Source organism: Medicago sativa, chromosome 2 (genome assembly GCF_051527215.1).
Source record: "Medicago sativa cultivar Bolivia chromosome 2, Bolivia_mono, whole genome shotgun sequence".
NCBI classification, from domain to species: Eukaryota; Viridiplantae; Streptophyta; class Magnoliopsida; order Fabales; family Fabaceae; genus Medicago; species Medicago sativa.
In genome coordinates this window covers 63,076,600-63,099,143 of record NC_140750.1, presented here as the reverse complement: position 1 = coordinate 63,099,143, position 22,544 = coordinate 63,076,600, and the positions used below count along the sequence as shown (strand labels likewise).

Below are 22,544 nucleotides of genomic sequence, written 5' to 3'. Positions count from 1 at the left end.
AACGACTATTCTTCCACTTGAACTGAAATTTATTTTTATTTTCCAATACTATGTATGGGTTAGTTAAAGAACCATTTAAGTTTATCCTTGTTAAGAATCCTCAAGGCGAAAAATAAATAAAAAAGAAACATTATTTTCGGTATTTTTTTAATGAATTTAATTCATATACACCGTTAATGTAAAAAGTTTAAGTTGTCAATCCATTGTAACCGTCAAATCATATAAGCATGCGACTTTTATCATAATTTAATGTTAATTCACACATATGGTTGGTTGTGATGTGCTGTTATTAAATAATTTTACATAAACATTGTATGAAAGTTTTACCAACGGTGTCCCTATTATATTATTGAATCTAAAATTCGACTTGAAATCAATAGCTTGAAATACTTGTTAAATCCATTTGCTACAAACTCTTGAATGATCAGCTAGCTTAATTAATTTCCATTTGTAAGTGATATTTCATATAAGGTAATCTAATTTGAAAAGTTGTGTGATTCGTGACCATCATATGAAAGAGATGTGACACCATATACTATCTACCATGTGAATATAAATTATAGGATAGGTCACGGAAACCATTAAGTTTACCTTTTAATCACAAAATTTGCTAATACGTGACAAACAAGCCCCTAAACAATAGACAAAGCTAGACTGTTATTAAATAGTTACAAGGGCAATAACCGTATAGTGCTAATTACTCTAAATTACCCATTAATAATTGCTTTGATGATGGAAGCACAATGATAAAATAAAATTTTAAAAATGTGGAAAAAATAAAGTATGATTAATACTAATTGTACCATTAAAGCAAGAAAATAATGTAGGCAATGAAGAAAAAGAAAGGCTAAAGCACTTTCATTGGTCCCATACATTGTCCCCTCATTAGCCCTTTGATGTGATACCCTAAATTATTTTTTCATTTTTAGTTTTAAATATATTTCTTCCACTTCTATTCTATTGTCTTCTCTCCCTTCTTCTCACTCTCCACCAAACCAAAAAAACCTTCCCTTTCATAATAAAGAAATACTAAATGAAATAATCTTAAAGAAGATATGTCCAACAAAGGAAAAGACATAGTAGAAGGATCATCAAGATCTTCAATAGGTGATGGTGATCAAAATCAGCAGCATCAACAACAAATTCCACTTAGTAGATATGAGTCACAAAAGAGAAGAGATTGGAACACTTTTGGACAATACTTAAGGAATCAAAGACCACCAGTTGCACTTTCAAATTGTAATTCAAACCATGTTCTTGAATTCCTAAGGTACTTGGATCAATTTGGAAAAACAAAAGTGCACTTACAAGGTTGTTTGTTTTTCGGACAAACCGAACCACCCGGACCATGTACTTGTCCTCTAAAACAAGCTTGGGGAAGCCTTGATGCACTTATTGGAAGATTAAGAGCTGCTTATGAAGAAAATGGTGGATTACCTGAAACTAATCCTTTTGCTAGTGGTTCCATAAGAATCTATCTTCGTGAGGTGAGAGATTCTCAAGCTAAGGCTAGAGGAATTCCTTACAAGAAGAAAAAGAAGAAGAGGGTTGCAATTAAACATAACGGAGATACCTCAAATTTGCCTATGCAGTAAAGTTTATCATTACCATATATGGTAAGTTTTTCTCTTCTCTTTTTTTTTTTTTTTTTTTTTATATATGCATAACATATATTAAGAAGAGTATAATTAAGGGATACTCGATCTAACTTAGTTTTTTTAACAGAAAAATGAATTTCATTAATATATATAAGAGTACAATCGGTCATATTTTGCTTCTTTTTTTTCTTTTCAAAAGTTGATATGGAAAAGAAAGGAATCATTTCTTGAATAATTAACATTGTCATTATCTAAATAGAAAGGACATAATTGAACAATTTTTTAGGCAATTAATTAACAAACTAGTTTGTGGAAAATATATCTATATACTTTGTATAGTTTTTTTGAATTTTTTAATAATTATATACTTTGTATAGTTGAGTGTTTACTGGTTGAATTTTCTGCAACAAGTGAAAAATCATCAATCTCATCAAGACACAGTACACCTAATTTTAAACCATAAAATATTGTTGTATTTACATAAATTTCTCTAACTGCATCTACATTTGATTTCATATCAAACCCTAATCTATAGACTTCAAAACCCTAAATTGTATTTATGTATAGTTATACTTGTTATAAATGTTGGAGTATTATTTACCTTGTATCGTTTCATTTTCTTCTGTTCTTACAATGAATATACAGTACTGGAGGTAATATGATCTTTCATTAGTTTTATTTTTGTCGATTCCAAATGCAAGATGACAATATTACCATGTTTCCTACATTTTCTAATTATTTATTTTCAGATTATATGATATATTATATTTTGCTTATATATTTACAAGTTGGCTTTTCCACACAATCTTACTTGTTTTCTTTTGTTAAAAAATAAAAAACTTACTTCTTTTAGCATAATCGGACTATGTTAATGTGTCTTCCATTAACAATGTTTCTACAATGATATAAAATTTAAGCATTTTAAATTATTCATAAGTAGATTTTCTTGGGGACATTGTATGGCCAAAAGGGCACTCAAAATATTGGGGATCTAATATAGTCCTATGCTGGATCTCATAACCTGCTAGAAATTTAAATTTGTTGTTACCAATTTGCAATAAATATAAGTTTTTTACAGTAGTAATTAATTATAGTAACATTGACTAAAAAATATTATATATCAAATTAATTAACTTATATGGATTTTTTAACAATTTTCTAAGAGATTCATATTTATAGCATCTTCAAAATCTATGGATGAGTGAAATTTTAGATTCTCTTCCATGAATCTTATAAGCCGGTGTCATCTTCTAGAATCCAAAATCTCTTGTTTTCTTAAAATATTGTCTTATTCTAACCAATATTTTTTATATCCCATTGTTTCCATATAAGATGAATGTCCTTTTTGTTGTTGGTGTATATATCTGAGACTCCGTACATGAAACACAGTCTTTCCAACCACCTAACACTGCAAGGCATATCTGACCATACTATTACTATGTATGTTCTTGCATTTTCACAATCAATATTCATACCAACAATAAAATGAAAAGTGTTGAAATTAATTGCAAACGATAGTTTCTAAGCTTTACTTTTGACTATGATCATTAATTTGTATTGTACTACCACCTATACTCACCATGTGCTTGGATATGATGTAATTATCTATTACACTTATTTTGCTTTGCAATAATTCAATTTTTTATCAATTTATATCAACAATATAATGTAAAGTTTTGAAATTAATTGCAAAAGTTAGAACCATGTTCTAAGTACATATATATTATTTTTGTAATGCACATTTGTTTAATTTTGGATTATCCTTTGTTATTGATCTCAGGTTTCTAAAGTATTTCAAAGTCCTGAATCTAAATTTGTTGCTAAGCATTGGATAACTACTTCAGGTAAAGACATGGAATGCTGGTTGTTTGTTATGGATTGTCCAGCAAATATATTCTTGGGTAAAGTTTTAACCCATTTCATATGGTCTTTATGAGTCATGGGATGTATTTTGTTATATGTTCGAATGAGAATTTTAGAATGAAGTTGAGGAAGAATTGAGTTTACAATATTGGGCTAGTCCCTGTACTATATCAATTCACCCTTATTATGAATTAATTGCTTATAATTTGATGGGGTATCATATATAATGCATGTTTGAATTAAGGTGAGGTTGCCAAAATTACAATGAAATCGTATTGTCACTGTATCTATCATTTCCCTTAAATCTTCAAAGTATTTTCACTATTTTCACTAGTCTAACTAATGCACATAGTCTAACTATGTCATTTACACTAATATGCATTTTTTTTAAAATTGATTGTTGGATTGAAAGTTTATGGTCGACTATATAATTTTTTTTAGGGAATATAAATTTTAAATAAATGTAATATCATTTTTTAGATTATTGAGGTGCATCAATAAACTTCTTAAATATTTTTATTTTACAACATTAATTTTTATACACCTCAATGGTGTAATGAAATGATTTTAGATTTATTTAAAAGCTTTTAAAGATAACTTATATGATATCAACTTTCAATTTAATGCTTCCTTAAAAAAAATGCTAAGATTTAAAAATATTTTTAGTGGCAAATTTAAAAAATATCTATTGAGTAAAGTTATTGAGTTGTCCAAATAAAGTTCCTAAGAAAAATCCAAATAAATGTTGTTTGTAGAGTGCAATTAATTTTTCGGTTATTGTATTAAAAAAACTGAAGGATACTAACAACTTTTTTTAGGAGTTTGTCTTTCAAAAAAAAAATTAGGAGTTTGATATTATTTTTTTCAATAATAAGACTAGAGAGAATAACATGTTTGATATATAAACCTTATACTCCATCGTCCTAAAATAAATGACATAGTTACACTATGTGCACTATTTTCATAACATATTTTCAATATATTTTTCTACTAATATATAAAGACAAGTGGATCATATAAATTGTTTACGGTTTGTCTCGATTAACATTTTCAAAATATCAATTTTTTGTAATCTTTGTTAATATATATTTAAATGTATTAACGATCAAAACTATACATTAGAATATATGAAACAGTTAACTAAATCACTTATTTGGTACAATATCATAATAATAAAAATTGAGAAGCGTAAGCAGTAATATTAGAAAGCACAATTATCTGTTCTCGTGAACTTAGCTCAGTTGGTTTGGACAATGCATAAAATATGCAAGGTCAGGGGTTCAAATCCCGACCACTACCAAAAAAAATCTTTGTTAATATATATTTAAATGTATTAACGATCAAATGTATTAACGATCAAAACTATACATTAGAATATATGAAACAGTTAACTAAATCACTTATTTGGTACAATATCATAATAATAAAAATTGAGAAGCGTAAGCAGTAATATTAGAAAGCACAATTATCTGTTCTCGTGAACTTAGCTCAGTTGGTTTGGACAATGCATAAAATATGCAAGGTCAGGGGTTCAAATCCCGACCACTACCAAAAAAAAAAGCACAATTATCTTGTTCTCGTGAGCTTAGTTCAATTGATATAGACAATGCATAATATATGCAAGGTCCGGGGTTCGAATCCCGGCCACAAAGAAAAAAAACACAATTATCCTTTTTTGGATTGAGAAGTATTAATCAATTCTGAAAATTTTAATTAGTTGAAAAATTTTACAAAAGAAAAAATCTTGTTCTCGTGAGCTTAGTTCAGTTGATATAGACAATGCATAATATATGCAAGGTCCGGGGTTCGAATCCCGGCCACAAAGAAAAAAAAACACAATTATCCATCTTGTTCTCGTGAGCTTAGTTCAGTTGATATAGACAATGCATAATATATGCAAGGTCCGGGGTTCGAATCCCGGCCACAAAGAAAAAAAACACAATTATCCTTTTTTGGATTGAGAAGTATTAATCAATTCTGAAAATTTTAATTAGTAGAAAAATTTTACAAAAGAAAAAATCTTGTTCTCGTGAGCTTAGTCCAGTTGATATAGACAATGCATAATATATGCAAGGTCCGGGGTTCGAATCCCGGCCACAAAGAAAAAAAACACAATTATCCTTTTTTGGATTGAGAAGTATTAATCAATTCTGAAAATTTTAATTAGTAGAAAAATTTTACAAAAGAAAAATGTGAAATTTGTTTCCAATTTTGTCATTCAATTTATTATACGTTTTTTTTTTTTTTGGTTACTATTTATTTATTATACGTTTGGGTACACGATAGAATTGGTTCAATGTACCACTGGAGTAAAAAACGTGATTTGATGCTTTTATGTTGTTTGATTAGTCAAATAATTTTGTTATCCAAAGTTGATTCTAGTAGAAGCATTGTATTTGGAGCTTTTACGACAAAAGAAAAATGATTCTAGTCGGACACTAATATATGTTTTTCACTATTAACTTTAAGTGCCCTAATAAATTTAGGAGAATGCTAACTAATGCTCCCAAGGACAATGGTTAAGCATATAAAACAAGTAAGTTTCATAAAAAAGTTATGTAATTATTATTACAAGTAAGTTTCATAAAAAAGTTATGTAATTATTATTTTATCACAAAAGTAACATCTTATATTTTTAAGACAAAATTTATATTTTGTAGGGCATGACAAAATTTCTATTAATTTAGTTTTGTAGATATAATCCAAATTTATGTGACAAAATTAGTTCAAAAAATAAATTTACGGTAAAATAATTAAATATAAAATGATGACATGACATTAAATAACTAAAATAAGGATTATATCCAACAAAACTACATGATATCAAAGTGTTCATCTTACTAATTTTTTTAATAGTGATCTAAATCAAACGGACTACAATCTTTTTCACTATATATATCACTAGTGATGTTTACTGTAAAATGATGTGCATGCATATTGCAAACCTAGAAATCATCTGATACCTTTCCTGTGTCCACTTCAATATCTTTGATTTAATTCCTCCATTTGTTGTTTAATTACTTAACTTGCCATTCCCTCAGTTATAAAGATCGATTTGATGTTGCTCAAAAAAAAAAAAAAATTGAGTGTATGCCGCACTTGAGGGTTGACAAACTCTTTAGTCTCTTAGCTTCAACTAAAGGGATTCTTTTACGATACACACAAAAAAAATTCATATTTCTTGGAAATTGTGGTTACAAATAGTCTATAAACAACATTCATTCTCTTCAATCCAACAAAGCGTCTTTTACAAAGGACAATCGTGAGGACTCGCACAAAGTCCAAAGTGGACAATACCTCAAAAATGTGTTGTTGTGGACTTATGGACGGAACATTATAGCACACCGTGTAGTAGTCTAACCTATATCACGTTCGATGGATGAGAGATTCTCTAGAGAGACTATTGGTATTATCTATTGACCAAAAATTTGGTATTTAGTTATCAATTTAGATGCCAAAAATTTCAAAATGGTCGTCACACCATTTTTTTATTTGTCGGCTTTGTTGATGATTAATATTAATATCCATCGGATAGTCTATCTAACCACCTTTAACGAGTCTTCTCCCAACTAAATTTTTTCAATCTACAAGACTATAATCTAAAACCTTGGCTACTACACCACTGATTTAGTTATACTTTTGAAGATTAACCTCTAAAACTACCACAATATTTTTTAAGTTATATTGATTGAAGTTTTTCAATCTCTAAATTAGGCACATCACAACAAATTCATGATTGTACATTATGAGATGAGATTTGTCATTTTAGAATCCTATATGTGCTCGACTTTCATTTGACTATAAAGGGAGTAAGTTAAAGTATTGCCTAAAAAACATATACATAGTATCCTATATAAACGAATCTAGCCATGAAGAATTAAATACATATTCTAAATGTGTAGGGTTATTTATAGTTGTATACTTTTCTAATTGAAGATAATGTCATATATCATGTAGCTTAAATGGTGGAGCTAGTAGCTACTAGCTAGGCATAGGCACAATCCTTCTTAAATTAAAACATATCCCTAATAGTAATTGAGTAAGTTATGGGGTGGCATGAAATATTTGTATTTTCTCTAATCAGGTCTCAAATTAATTGTAGGTGGTTGAAATTATTAAGGTCTAATATATTTGTTACAGTCAAATGTTCCTGGTTATATTAAAAGTGGTTCCTAATTGAAAGAAGAAAAAGTTACTGTCTTAGATTACATGTTAGATAGGTTTCGTTTCAGTGAAAAGTTTGAAATCGTGGATGTGTGCATGTGTTTTTAAAGGGAATATGTCAATGTCATAAATTGAAGTCCAACCTAAGAGATCAATGTTTAAAAGGCATCAAACAAAGGGATTTGTTGGCCTCATTTTGGGTTCTTCTTGAAGCGGAAATTTTGGGTGCTTTAATCGGGAGAACAGTTGCAACTCATATTCAGACGTTACCCACTTAGGTTGGTATGGGTCGGTAAAGAACTAAACCAACTCGAATATAGTTTAAAACACGAATCGATAATTAAATAAATTATTGAGTTTGGGTCATGAACCAAATGAGTTGAATTTGAGTTGTTTGTTAACACGATCGTTTCTATAAAATTGGAGGTGTAACTCTCATATTAAAGATAAGCCCCTTAAAAAACAACACAATTTTTATATAAAATAAAAGGCAAAAAATGTTTATAATGCTTGCTTTATTTTATTTTTGGAGAGAATAAATTATACAACAAGTATCAGCCAAAAATTACACTTAATAAATAAGAACAAGTTATATTGTATTTTGGGTTAAGTATGTTTTTAGTCCTTACATAATCACAAATTTCAAGTTTAGTCCCTTGAAAATTTTAATAGTAATTTTAGTCTTCGATAATAGGGTTTAATATACTTTTACCCCCTGCCATATAGGCAAAATATGGTTTGCCTCCTGTAAAAAAAGAAAAAAGTTTGGAGATCACCCCTTGTAATTTAAAGATTCTATAGCGGTTCAATCAATTGGACCGGTTGAACCAAAGGTCACAACAGTTCGACCTACTATTCGGTTTTAAAAAAACAGGAATTTTGATGTTGCCAATTTCATTTGTGTAATAAGCAAATGTGTGCATTTAATTATTATTTTTTTCAATTAAGATTGTAGGGTTAATATTAAGGTAAAAAGTGAAAAGTTATAAGCTGCTTCTTATCACAAACCGCTATAAACTCATAAAAATTAGTTATAAGCTCATGTAAAATTAACAGTTACCAAACGAGTGTATTTAAATCATGCGAGCTTATAAGTTATAAGTCATAAACTCAACTTTTTGTCTTACCTAAGAGAGTTTTAATGGGTTTGTCTATTCTAGTATGAAATATTGCATAGGTTAAGACTGCTACGAATGATAAGTTTCTATTGAAAACAACAATTATTTATTACAAAATTATGTACTCTCTCGGTCCCTAATTATAAGTCCACTTTGAAAAAAGTCTAGTCGCTAAATACAAGTCCCTATACAAAGTACTAAGTACATTTATTATTATTTTTCTAAACATACCTCTAATTAATCGACATGGCAACACAACCCGCACACGTCGGGTTCCACTCGCCCCCGCCCCGATTTTAACGGGGAAAAGCCAAACTGGGTCCAGGTGCAGGGCAAACCCGAAGTTTTAATGCGGGGTCAGGGGATACTCCCACCCGCCCCGCACCCGTTACGCGAATTTACCTTATTACCTTATTTTCCCTCATCTTTCTCATTATTTTTTTATTCTTTAGCATTTTTAATTATTATTGTTTCGTTTTCATCTTCTGTTCAATCAATATTCCATGTGTAGGTTATGTTTTTCAAATTCTGTACCATAAAGTGTTGTTAAACAATTTGGCTTTCTTTGCTATCGATTTGTTTATATTAATTTGTTTAGTTTCGTCAGCTAAATTATCGTTCCTGAATATTCCATGTTTATTTGTCGTTAGTGTTTTAAGTTGGACGCGTGTTGTCATAGTTGAATTAATAATTTGTTGTCAATAGGAACTAATTTGCTTGCTTAGTGTGATTTTTTTTTCCTACAGTTTTTGAGGGTGGGGTGGGGGCTGGGCCGGGAAACTCGTCCCCGTTGGGGCAGGTCTAGGGGTAAACTTTCTATCCCCGCCGGGTTTGGGGGCGGAGGTGGGAGCGGGGTTGGGTGTGTTAAAACCCGCCCCCGCCCCGCCGCCATGTCTACTAATTAATACCACTAATTTGCATTGGAATAATAAAAGTTAAATTAAATATACGTACAAACAAAGAACAATTTAGTAAAATTGACACACAAACTAGACACATTAACTATACTACCAACTTGTCTTAATATGTGTGAAGTTAGTCAAAGATGCTTATAATAAGGGACAAAGAGAGTATTTAGTACAAAGTACATACTCCCTCCGGTTACTAATATAAGCAAAAGTTTACTTTTTAGATTCATTCAATAAATAATGTATGTAGTTTATATATAGACCACATACATCATTTATGGAATGAACCTAAAAAATCAATTTTTGCTTATAATAGTGACCGGAGGGAGTAAGTTTCAAGAAAAATTTACTATCTTTGACTTCTTAATCCATGCAAGTTTGTACATGATAGAGAAACTCATATTTAATTGGCACGGTTTCAAATAAAAAATGTTTGACAGACATATAAATAGAAAAAATAAAATTGAAATAATTTAGTACTAATATTATTTAACATAGTTTTTACTTTTAATCTTTTATTTGTGTGATCAAATATTTTTGATTTGGGTTGTACTCAAGTAAGTTTTTTTTCATATTACGATTCAAAGAAATTTGTTCCGAAAAGAGAAAAGAAGCACAAAAAGGACTGGTATATTTTTTGACAAATAAAGGACTGATATATTGTGATGTTTTAGTTAATATTTTTTTTAAGAGGCTAAAATGGAATATATTACCAACTCAAAAAGTCTTTCCTAGCATAAGGTGTACATAGGAAAGACAAACAATGTCGAAACAATATTTACAAGAGGAAACTGTACAAAAACAAACAAAAAAGAAATAACTATCAGCCTATGCCTAACAAGGTGAACGGACTAAGCCACCAATCATGGTAGTTAAGGGGAAGAGTAGGAAATTTCACCTTCAACCACCTAAATGCGAGAGACTTAATCCTATCGACCACCTGACATATTAAGCAAATTTTGTCGTTAAAATGCCTGTTATTTCTTTCTTTCCAGATTTCGCAAACTGTCGCAAACTAAATGACCTGAGATGTTTTAGTTAATATTAGCTCTTTTATCCTTGATCCTTTTAAGAAAATACATTGTAGTTCCCTTTGTTGCAACAGTGCATATAATAAGTTCTTTTATTTAAAATAAAAACAAATGCTTCGTTATCATCACTAGGAGTTGATCTATCCTCCTATTTAGTAAGCTCTGAAAATTTGTCCTAATAATGGCAATTGATATTCTGTCTTGTGGAAGAGAAAAGGTAAACAAAGAGAGATTGAAAATTTGATACTAGTACCCGAGTGTAAAAAGCTAGAGATGAAGCTAGGGTATGGGGCCACTACTACAAAATTGGTTTTTAGCATACAATGTTGAATTAGTGTTACCCAATCCTTACTAATATAACAAAATATTAATGTTGGCCTACCAACTCTAATTCATGGAAAGTGGAAGCAAACTATTTGTTTTTTAAAGAATAATTTTATGTTTTTTAAAGAATAATTTTAAATCAGATATATCAATTATTTGATGCTAAAGAGCGTGATTTCATAAAATTTATGAGATCTATATGATTAGAAGAAAATGCGTTAAAGCATGTGCTAAAGAATGCATTGTCTTTTTACAATAAATTCGTAAACATATCTTCGCCTAGATGATGCTATTATTTTTCAAATAGTAAACAAAAGTGTCTTTAGTCTTCTCGCAAAAATCTTTCACATTTTCGCTCATTTAGTGTGTTCCTCTTTGGCATATTCATCCTCTAGCCATGCAACATTACACTTTGTAGGACCGTTCGTCGATTACGTAACCTGCTTCTATTTTCCGGTGGCCATGAATTCCCATTTGTAGGACCGTTCGTCGATTACGTAACCTGCTTCTATTTTCCGGTGGCCATGAATTCCCATTCAAGTGGGGAAGTGTTTGTAGACGGGTGTAAATTGGTCACCATATGTGAGTGAAGCAAACAATATGTAGGACAGTGAGAGTGTTGAGAATGCCAAGGAGATAATCTTGCTACATTACTCGAAAAATCGAAATTATAGACGAACAAAGTCCGTCTCTAAAACGCGAAATTTACATCGCAAAATAGTTTAGAGACAAATCCAGTTCTTTTGTTGATTTATTCTTCATTAAGCCATTAGAAACGGATTTTATTTTGCACTAAACTAATTTGATGAATTTAATACATAGCATGGCCATTACATCATGCAATATTAACATTGATCCAACGGTTCAGATTTGTTCTGGTAGTTTTCACACAGTTTGATCTCAGCCACTTATCTTTGATCGGACGGCTCACACGCCTTACAGCCTTCTGCTGTTACAGCAGGAAATCTGCAATTATATAAACATCACACGGTCGAATCACAAAATCAAACATACTACGTAAACACTTAAATCCAGTCTAATATATCCTTGTACCTTATCATAAATTGCATCCATGATAATATTCTTTTTGGTATCCTATTCAGCAGAATCATCATTCTCTCTTTCGGCCTTTATCTTTGAATATATTCGCCATTAACAATTCTAGTAGTACTTGACTTTAATCTCAATTCCTAAACAAGAAACCACTCACATACCACTTCAAATATGCTCATTGATATTTTCTATTTTTAGAAACTCTTTTAAGATTTGATATAGGTTCAACAATTTTAAAGTCAAACACAAGCTTTCACATAAATTCCTTTCATCTTTCACACTATTTGAGGAAATCATTTTCATACATTATAGACATCTAATTCGAACTTATCTCTTCAGTAAAAATCTAACACAACTTGATAAATAAATATGATGAATTGAGCTAATACTTGACATCTACTTTTTTGTTTAGAAACCCTCCAATTAGGGATTTTGCCACCTCCAATGGCTTCACACGTATAGACATTTCAAGTTTACTATTGTAACCAAGTCAAAATAAAGTTTACTACAAAAATATTGTTGTTTATAAGTAATGTCGGTAACCGAATATATTCAAAGGTAATGTGATGTGATATGATATTCCCCATTAACATTCATATCATCACATTATTATGTGTCCCTACATATTTTTCCAACTATTCTCCCCTCCATCCTAAGATAAGTTTCTATTCTTCCACATTTAATCTTCCCTTAACATTAATCTCTCTCTTGTTTCTGCTACTAAACAAGAGAAGAATGAACTACAATCACAGAGAAATTCCTGTTACTGAAGGAACAATTACTAGTACAGGCATGCACAACAATATCAACAACCCTTATGTTCAGCTTTCTCCTGCTAACCCTTCTTCTGCAGCTGCCAACCGTGAGTGATTTCTATGAGATTGTGATTTCTGCAAGTAACTAAAGTTTTTATCTTTTTCAGTGATGTTGATAACCATGTTGTTATGATTTTAGGTCCTAATCCAATGGATAAAGTAAGTGGTGCACTAAATAATTGTAGTAGGAAGGTTGGAGAAGCAACTAGACATGCTGAGAACATGGTTGACAGTATTTGGAATCATGGTGAGTTTTACTCTATCTTTCCTTTTACAGCAAGTCTGTGTATCTTTAAATTCTTACTAAACTTTATATTCATTAGGGTGCAATAGAATCCATTGATCCATATTCATCCAATTCATCAATTGCTATATCCATTTAATTCATCTACTAAACAGTAATTGATGAATTGGATACAATATATTTTAGGAGCAGTTTGTTGCAAATTAAAAAAAAAATGATTTTGACATTCAATAATTTAGAGATTATTTGTTTAGAGATTTTTAATAATAAAAGAAGCTATTTTGTGTTTGTCTTCCATACTAAAAATCAATCTATAGAAAATTACTTTTAAGAGAAGCTACTAAAACAAACTCTTCAGTTGAATTAGTTTATAGATTTTTTCTGAGATATTCATTTTTTTCAGAAAGATGTAAGCTGTAACAATACAAAAAGTGGGTCTCTAAGAAAAAATTATAATAGTCAGACCCTTATGAGTTATTAGTGATTCATCCACTGTGGAACCCATTTTCAATGTGTACAGTGAGAATGAGTTCTAGTCCAGCTGATGCTGCAATGGCTAGATTAGTTCAAGGAACAAAAGTGATTGCAAATGGAGGGTCTGAGAAGCTATTTCAGCAGACATTTGGAGTGTTTCCAGGAGAGAAACTATTGAAGCAATATGTTTGTTACATATCAACAACTGCTTCAGGACCTGTAATTGGAACACTTTATATAACAACTAAAAGGTTGGCATTTTGCAGTGACTATCCAATGTGTCATCACCCATTCTCCTTGCAGCATCAATGTTTGTACTATAAGGTACTTCCTTGTCTCATTGCCTAGGTGTAATTTCATGCATCTCACACATTTGGTGATTGGAATTTTTGTTTTTACAATAATATGTTACAGTAACTAAATCAGAGGGAATGAAAGATTGAAAATTTATAATATGACTTGAAATTTTAGATAGATAAGGGCTAATAATCAAGGGGCTTAACACTTGTATGGTATTAGAAATTATTATATTTATCTATTTTCACATCTGTTTACAAAGGTATCATTTACTAGCAACCAAACTTGGTCCATTTGAAAAGCATTTGATTCATACCTTACATAGACAAGTTCAAATTCCATTGTCAATGTAAAGATTTTCCTTGGTGAGTAATTTGTAAATGCTATTGAGTACTCTTTACATCTTGAGACCTGTCTAGGGAGTCAACAGGTACTCAACTCACATAAACTTTTTTTTTAATTAAAAAACTATGCAGCACAAATATTTTGGATTGAAGGTTATTGATGTCCGAACTTAATTGTGTCCGACACAACACTAATACATATAGTTACATTCAATCACTTCTATTTTCTTAATTTAATATTGGTGTCTGTGTCAGTCGATGTTTCATACGAAGTATCAGTTTATTTCTATTCATTTAGTGATAATAAGAAATAAAAACAAAAGTTATGCTTGCTTGGTACTTCTTAAATCATGTGTAAGACAACTGCCATAGTACTTGTAGATTTTCCAACTTCGCATCTTGTCAAAATTTGAAGTGACTTTATGGTATCTATCAAGTGTTAATTTATGTCTAACATTACTTGTAGGTGGTAATACAGCTGGGTCAGCTGGGGACAGTTACTCCTACAACAAATAGATTTAACTCAAAAGAAAAATACATCGAGATTTTCACAGTGGATGGTTATGAGTTCTTGTTTATGGGGTTTGTGTCATATGACAGGGCTCTCAAAACTCTGAATGAGGTTCTACACCAATATGGTAACCATTCCAGTGGAAATGTTAATGGTCACCTGTTAGTTGTGAAAAAGCATGTGGTCTGAAAAAATCACATGGAACACTTTACTGTGTGCATGGACACACCCTTCAATGTACCCTTACATAGTTATCCCCAAAAGATACATAAATTGAATAAAGAAATAAAAGGAATGTACTATACTATTTTACTTTACAAAAAATGCATTTTGGTTTTCTATGGTAACCATAAACAGTTGACTCATTAGTTAGTCGCACCTTCAGTTTGTTAGTTTAGTTTTTTTCTATAATAAAATCAAAGGTTTATTTTATAAACAAGTTCACTGTATTTCCTTTGTTCAATATAGTTGTGAAATAAAGTGTGGGATTATGAAATCTCATCTATTAACAATGCAATAAGTCACACAAATTGATTATATTTCACTTTTTTTGGGTTGAAGTGGGTAAGTGAATAGAAAAGAAAATCAACCAACGGAGGTTGATCTAATTAGGAAGAATGTGACTCATATTCCACAAAGACGAGAGTTCAAATCAAGTTGCAGATGTTGAGGTTGACGGATAATTTATATCTCTATAAACCAAGTGAATCTGATAGGAACCAGAATTCAGAGAGAACTGATAAACTATTACAGAAGATTAGTCCCCGTAATCCCAGAGGCGAGCTCCTTAGAGAAAACGGTTTCTCAGCCTAATAAAAAATAACAACTAATTTCCTACCCCTCACTTCTCCTCCCAACTATTTATGCTGCCTGTCCTAACAAACTGCAGACCCAGCAAGTTTAACCAATTCCCTCCATCTAAGCAATTTTGTTTCATATGCTTAATTCACCCGTGTCGTGGGATTCCCATGCATTGAGCCCAATAAAGGACCTATTCAATCCTCGGGTTCTATCAGAATCCCCAAAACCCAATGAAACTAAACTTTATAATCAAAACAAAACAAAACCAAACTACACTGAATCTAGAGTACCAACTTCATCAGAACAAGTCAAAGCTATTAACAAATTAAATAACAATTTTTTTATTATACTCAAACAAATGGAAGGAATCCTCTAATTAATTTATCATGCACAATTACAAAATACAGAAAAATGTAGACTATCCTCATCTATTCGCCGACATAGCAATGTACAAATCGTCAGACACTGATCATTATCACATAGCTGCATAAGAATCAAGAAGAACAAAACCTGAACTCTTCCAGAAATGGCTTGAACTACCAGGCAAAGTAAGTACAACAGGTGGCAAAACAAATGCATTTGTCTTTAAGCTACATTTGCAGTGTTATTTTGAGAGAGTGTGTCAAACTTCAAGCTCCTCGCGACGTCAAAGAAATGCGCTACAGCTTCTTCCGGTGTGCCAACAAGAACACCATGCCCAAGATTAAGGATGTGTTGTCTAGGTCCTGCAGACCTCACAACCCTGAAAGTGACAGGTAATCATATAAAGTAATCAAGATAATTGATAATTCATCAGCAAAATTCATATATCCAATCTTATTCGTGACAATGAGTGTTCTCATTTGGACAAAAAGACTAGTAACATAATAACAGTAAGTGATATCAGCTTGTCACCATGTCATACAAAACTATGGCTTTTCTGGCAAAGGTACCCAAGTCTGACTGATTAAACCCAATTCATAATATTGAAATTAAAAGATTACTAACATAGTAACAATTCCTTAAGAAACATCTATCACTATTTGTTCGATGCCCTTCGTGTCACTATTTTCAGTTCTTCAGTCAGCTAAGCAAATACTAGGGAGGTTTAACCTACAGAAATCTTAGACACTGGATCATAAACATTCGCTAGGAAGATCCTGGTAATGCATTTATCACCACGTGATGAAACATCAGATTCTCATTATGTGGAATCATCAAGGAGAGTCACTTGTCATATAGTGGCTATGGCGTAGCGGTATACACTATAGCGGTATTAGAAAAAAATGTTATTGATTTCTGATTTGTTATTTAGTACAAATTGTGTTTAAATAGTGGCTATAGTATAACAGCGCTATAGCATAGTGGAATTTGAACAAACCGCTATTTTCCATGACCTGCGATTGACAACTCAAGTGGTGTAGTCTCCCCTAGAACATATATGGCAATAACCATAGAATGACGACACAAATGATAAAGTTAATGGCAGTTATGACACCAACCTCTGAATTTCTTCTGTTAGGGCAGTAAGAGGAGAGAATAAAGAAGCAGGGTCCACGTTTCCTTGCACACCAATCCCACTACCTAATCTTCTTCTCCCATCAGCCATATCCACTGTCCAGTCGAGTCCAATTACATCAACTCCAGTGTCTATCATACGCTCGAGAAGGCCACCATTTCCATTGATATAAAGAACAAGTGGTGTGTCTGGGCACTTTTTCTTGACCAAATCTACAATCTGGAAGTTCAGAAAATGTAATATTACAAATGAGAAAACGAATAAATTGGCACAACAGAAGTCAACCTAGAATTTGCTATTTATTATAATTTTTTAAACAAGAAAAGATACTAATAGCAATAATTATCTCAATGAAATATGAACAATATAAAGATGTAGCTTCTGACTTCTAATTTAAATTATCTTCCCTGAAGTCACAAGCACGCTTAATATCGCATGAGTTAACATAATAGTTAGGGGTTGGCAAAAATAACCAAAAACCGAACCGAACCAAAATTAATTGAACCATTACATTGGTTATCGAACCGAACCGTTATTTTAAAGACAGTTCACTAACTGAACCGAACCGTTATTAAACTCGATTATTGTTAAGAACCGAACCGAACCGTCACAACTTACAAAGTGTGAAACCATATCAGGATTGAGATTGAACCTATAAGTTACCATGTACTAAATTAAAAGGATGATACGGCATGTCAACTAGAGCAGGATGGTCAGAAAAATGGTGCATTTAATTCAATTCCCAAATTTCCAAAATGTATTATCATTGTTGAGAATCAGTATGCAGTTTAGCTAGGAAAGTCATATCCAACTCAGAAAATATTACTGTATGGAAAAAGCAAATTCACACATATTATATTGGTCAAAAGTTAAAGCAATCTACTGAGAAACAAATACAAGAAAGAGCAATCAGTATTTGGCGTTCCCAATTTCTTTTGTTTTCTATTTGAACACGAGACATGTCTGTATTCGTTTTTAGCCTGAAATGGAAGATTTCTTCAATTTAAACCAAGCAACATGAACAAAGTTCAGTATCACTACATCACAGTGATATCAATATTTTTAAGTGTTTGTTCAAGAAGTAGACTTCTTACAAGACATCAGTTTTCGTCATTTGCCTGCAGAAAAGCAGTGTTGGTTCAGTTCGGTTCGGTTCATAGGTAAGAAAATGGTTAACCAAACCATAACTTTGGTTCAGTTCGGTTCGTTCCAAACCTTAAACGATTCGGTTCGGTTTTCCCGGACCATTTCAACAATTCGGTTCGGTTTTCTTCAAAACCGAACCATGCCCACCCCTAAACAGTCAAGGCTTACACATAACAAGTATTTTCCATTTGCTGCAAAAAATTGCAAATTACAAGCTTTTACCAGTCACATTATTTACGAAGCCAACCAACCAACCAACCAAGAGGAATCATAGAGACTTGGAAACGTATATACTAATTAATTTGACATCAACCTAACTATACAGAGCTCAGAAAGCTACATGCTATTCCCTTTCTTCGACAAAAGAGATTGGTTATAATTAGAATAATGAAAACTTTAAAAACCTAAAACAATTTTATCAGGGAAGAAAGAAAAGGGAATTTTCCCTTAGTTTACCTCTTTGATATAAGGTTTTGACCAGAGTTCCCACATATGAGGTGGCAGTTGTCCACCCCATGAGTCAAATATTTGTATGCAGTGAGCCCCAGATTCCACTTGGAAAACGATGTAATCTGCTATTGCCTTTGACAAATGAGAAAGCAGAGTCCTTAGTATGTGTGGTGTTGTATGGCACATGCTCTTAATGGTTGTATATGTGCGCGTTGTACCCCCTTCCACTATATACGTTGCCAATGTCCAAGGTGCTCCCACAAAACCTAAAACAGCGGCATCACCACCAACCTAAATAAACAATAAGTAGTGAGGGAAACATGCTTAGAAAGATAGCCATGATATAAAAAGTGACAACATGTTGCAACCGAATTTTACCTCTTGCCGCAGGATCTTAAGTGATTCTCCTACAAATCTAAGCTTGTCGAAGTCAATCGGGTGTAAAACCTTTAATCCCTCCTCAGAGCGTATCGGTGACTGTATAACAGGTCCCCTCACATCTTCTATGTCAAAGTCGATCCCGAACGCAGGTAGAGGTGTAAGGATGTCAGAGAAAATAATTACTCCATCAGGCCTAAAAGCTTTCCAAGGCTGCAAAGAAATTTCTACAATGAGATCAGTCGTCTCTGACCTCTCTCGGAAGGATGGATGTTTCTCAGCTAACTTTCTGTAAATAGCCATGTACCTTCCTGCTTGGCGCATCATCCATGCCGGAGGACGACTAACAGGATCTCCTCTCGCAGCCTTAACCAAAAGAGGATCTGATAGTAATTAAAATGAAAAAAATAAAAAACAATGAATTCAAGTCAATTTCCCTTGCCTGTATCTCAGCAGGGTCACGTCTGCATATGAGACAGAAATGGAAGGATAATGAAGGGTGAGAAATGTTCGTAACATTATTTTCAATGATACTGTTTATGCGACATAAGTCACGTTCGAAGAAGTTGCAAATGCACGAATACATATCTGCGACCGCAATTTAAAACCATGATCTTAGGTGTTCTTAACATGCTGACAAAACAGTATATAACAGACTATTGTATTTAAATCCGAGTTTGTAGAAAAATTAAGGCTAAATTGCATTTTTGGTCCCTTAACTATTTAGGTAGTATCGCTTTGGTCCCTTAATTAAAATTCGATTTATTTTGGTCACTTAACTTCTCTCCGTTACACATTTTAGTCCTTTCCGTTAGTTTTAATTCAAAAATATTAGGTTTTCTTCATCTTCTTCTCCTCTTTTTCATATTCATATCATCTCCATCAACCTTCAACAACAAGAATACCAGAAAAATTCCATAAGAAAATGAAGAAAACCTAACGTTTTTGAATTAAAACTAACGGAAATGACCAAAATGTGTAACAGAGGGAAGTTAAGGGACCAAAATAAATTAAATTTTAATTAAGGGACTAAAGCGATACTACCTAAATAGTTAAAAAAAAAGGGCAACCCGGTGCACTAAAGCTCCCGCATACGCAGGGTCCGGAAAGGGGTCCCACCATTTGGTGTATTGTACGCAGCCTTACCTTGTTTTTACACAAGAGGCTGTTTCCAGGACTTGAACCCGTGACCTTTCGGTCACATGACAACAACTTTACCAGTTGCGCCAAGGTTACCTAAATAGTTAAGGGACCAAAAATGCAATTTAGCCAAAAATTAAGTTAATCATTTGTGACACAAAGGTGAGAAGCTGATTAAATTATGGTAAAAAATTAAGCCAAAAACTGCAAATTGGTCTCGTCATTCATCTGACCTTGATTTAAATAGAAAAATTAAGTTAATCATTTGTGACACAAAGGTGAGAAGGTGATTAAATTAAGGTAAAAAATCCTTTGTTTTAAAACAATGTAAAAGTATAAAATGTCTTTTTTCTTGCATTTGATTTCCATAAATCTGTTACACATTTACACAGAGTACATTTAGATTTGACCTTCAAAACTACAACTTTTCTGAAACCATTAAAGAGTAAAAAGTGACAAAAAGATGAGGGAAAAAATGCCCTTTATCATAATATATAGAAGAACAACCCCTTACTCATATTTATTGGATCTACAATGTTAGTAAAATCAATTCAACAAGATAAAAGCATATTCATTTTCCTTGAAAGATATCATTCTCAGAATCACCAAAGCAGTGTTAAGAGATGAATGAAACAGGAAATACTAGCTAGAACAAAAGAGAGAACGCAATGAAACTTCAAGTAAACCTTAAGAAAACACACCTTCACCAGAATTAGGCAAGTAACCATTAGAAGGAGCCTTCATTATAACCTAAAAAAGTGATAATCAACCTTCAAAAAAGGTTCAATAATTGGTCTCTTTTCTTAGCAACAAGATTTCACCTTGTTCCTTCCTCAAGTATTCCACAATATCTAAATCTTTTCAACACTTCCACACAAAATAACCCCTTTTGATTCTTACCACATAGTTATCCAATAACATAGCAAAATAACCAAAAAGTTCACCTTTTTCCCCAAAAAATTGCCACTAATAAATTATTTTTTGTTCCAAATTTCAACAACTAAAACCAACTCAATCACTTCCTACAAACTCAAGTTTCACCTCTGAATCTTCAATCTTCAAAACCTTAAGCAACAAGCATGGTTTTAAATTTCGATTGAGTCGGTTGCATTTTCCCGTATTTTGCCATAGTATGAAGGTTCGCAATATAACCGCGACCGCAATTTAAAACCATGCTCTTAGAAAGTTCTTAACATGCTGACAAAACAGTATATAACAGACTATTGTATTTAAATCTGTATATAACAGACTACTTCACTCATGTGCCACTATGCATAAAACACGTCAGAAGATACACTCATGCGATAATGATCTATAACATCCCATGTCAGAGTATAATTTTTGTATGATACTACATATGTAAATCTGGAAATGCATATTGCATATGCAAATATTCAACATTCCAAATCACTATATACACTTCTGACAGACCAATAAATGATGGACCTCCACTTACAGATATCCCAAAATATATGCAGCTGCTCATAAACTTCATCTCCTACGTTTGAAAAACTCTAGGCAAAGGAGACAAGAACATGCCAATCTACCCATGACCCATATGAAAATTCTCCCCAAATTATTAGTTGATAGTGATGGGGTGAGAAAAAAGCTCTTATACATGATTAGGCTCAGGTCTTCCTACAATTGTAATCCAAGAGTGGCCCCTCGTATCGTAGCTAGGGTACTCTTACTGAATTCTACTGTTATGTCTCATTGCAAGTCTAAAACAAACAATGCATATGAAGAGCTAAAAAAATGTTATCATGACATGGATACAGCAACTACATTTCAGCTTGAAAAAAAAAAAAAATAAGCCCAAGTGAAATTGGGAACAATTAACAGAAAAAACAAAAAAAAAAAAACTGAGAGAATGGAAGTACCATTAGAAGATGAGGCGGCAGAGCAAGTGAGAGTAAACTTGGTGAGAGTGAGAGAGGGTTTTGGTTTGAAAGGAGAAGAAAGAAGGTTGAAGCAATTGGATTGTTGAAACAAGGAAGATGATTTCCATCCTAAACCACTGTATAATAGAACAAATTCATGAGTGAGAATCTCAATTCAATTAATTTCAGAGAGAGAGAGAGAGAGAGAGAGAGAGAAGGAAAACCTGTTGATGGAAGTAGGGATGGTTTCCATGAGGAATTGGAGTGATGAGAGAAAATACCTAAGAGTGTTGACCTTACTCCTTCTTCTTCTTTTCCTCTAAACTGCTACCAATAGCCATTACCCAAAATTACCCATATCTTCATCTTAGTGGATTCTCTATTGTTTTTTGCGGGAAAGGAAGACTACCTTTCACACTTTCTCACCCGTCTAAACAATCTCACGTTCCACATATTGCCACGTGGTAAAAAGGGAATGAAAACGTACAAGCAAAATAGGGGGGTGTA

General features: G+C 32.3%; 3 protein-coding genes across 3 annotated transcripts; 2 read left to right on the top strand and 1 right to left on the bottom strand.

The window, feature by feature from the left end:
* The first annotated feature begins 962 nt into the window (after window positions 1–962).
* Window positions 963–3,666, top strand: LOC146949548 (protein LIGHT-DEPENDENT SHORT HYPOCOTYLS 7-like). Its single transcript, XM_085745539.1, has 2 exons — window positions 963–1,616; window positions 3,379–3,666. The coding sequence occupies exon 1, from the start codon at window positions 1,056–1,058 to the stop codon at window positions 1,593–1,595; it is 540 nt and encodes a 179-aa protein (XP_085601665.1). The 5' UTR covers window positions 963–1,055; the 3' UTR covers window positions 1,596–1,616; window positions 3,379–3,666.
* Window positions 3,667–12,599: 8,933 nt separating this feature from the next.
* On the top strand, window positions 12,600–15,256 carry LOC146949547 (GEM-like protein 2). The gene is made up of 4 exons (XM_085745538.1): window positions 12,600–12,921; window positions 13,014–13,121; window positions 13,639–13,916; window positions 14,700–15,256. The coding sequence occupies exons 1-4, from the start codon at window positions 12,633–12,635 to the stop codon at window positions 14,931–14,933; spliced, it is 909 nt and encodes a 302-aa protein (XP_085601664.1). The 5' UTR covers window positions 12,600–12,632; the 3' UTR covers window positions 14,934–15,256.
* Window positions 15,257–15,839: 583 nt separating this feature from the next.
* Window positions 15,840–22,395, bottom strand: HEME1 (Uroporphyrinogen decarboxylase). Its single transcript, XM_085745537.1, has 6 exons — window positions 22,262–22,395; window positions 22,038–22,174; window positions 19,018–19,400; window positions 18,646–18,930; window positions 17,027–17,262; window positions 15,840–16,287 (listed from the first exon to the last, which is right to left on the bottom strand). The coding sequence occupies exons 1-6, from the start codon at window positions 22,288–22,290 to the stop codon at window positions 16,131–16,133; spliced, it is 1,227 nt and encodes a 408-aa protein (XP_085601663.1). The 5' UTR covers window positions 22,291–22,395; the 3' UTR covers window positions 15,840–16,130.
* Window positions 22,396–22,544: the final 149 nt, after the last annotated feature.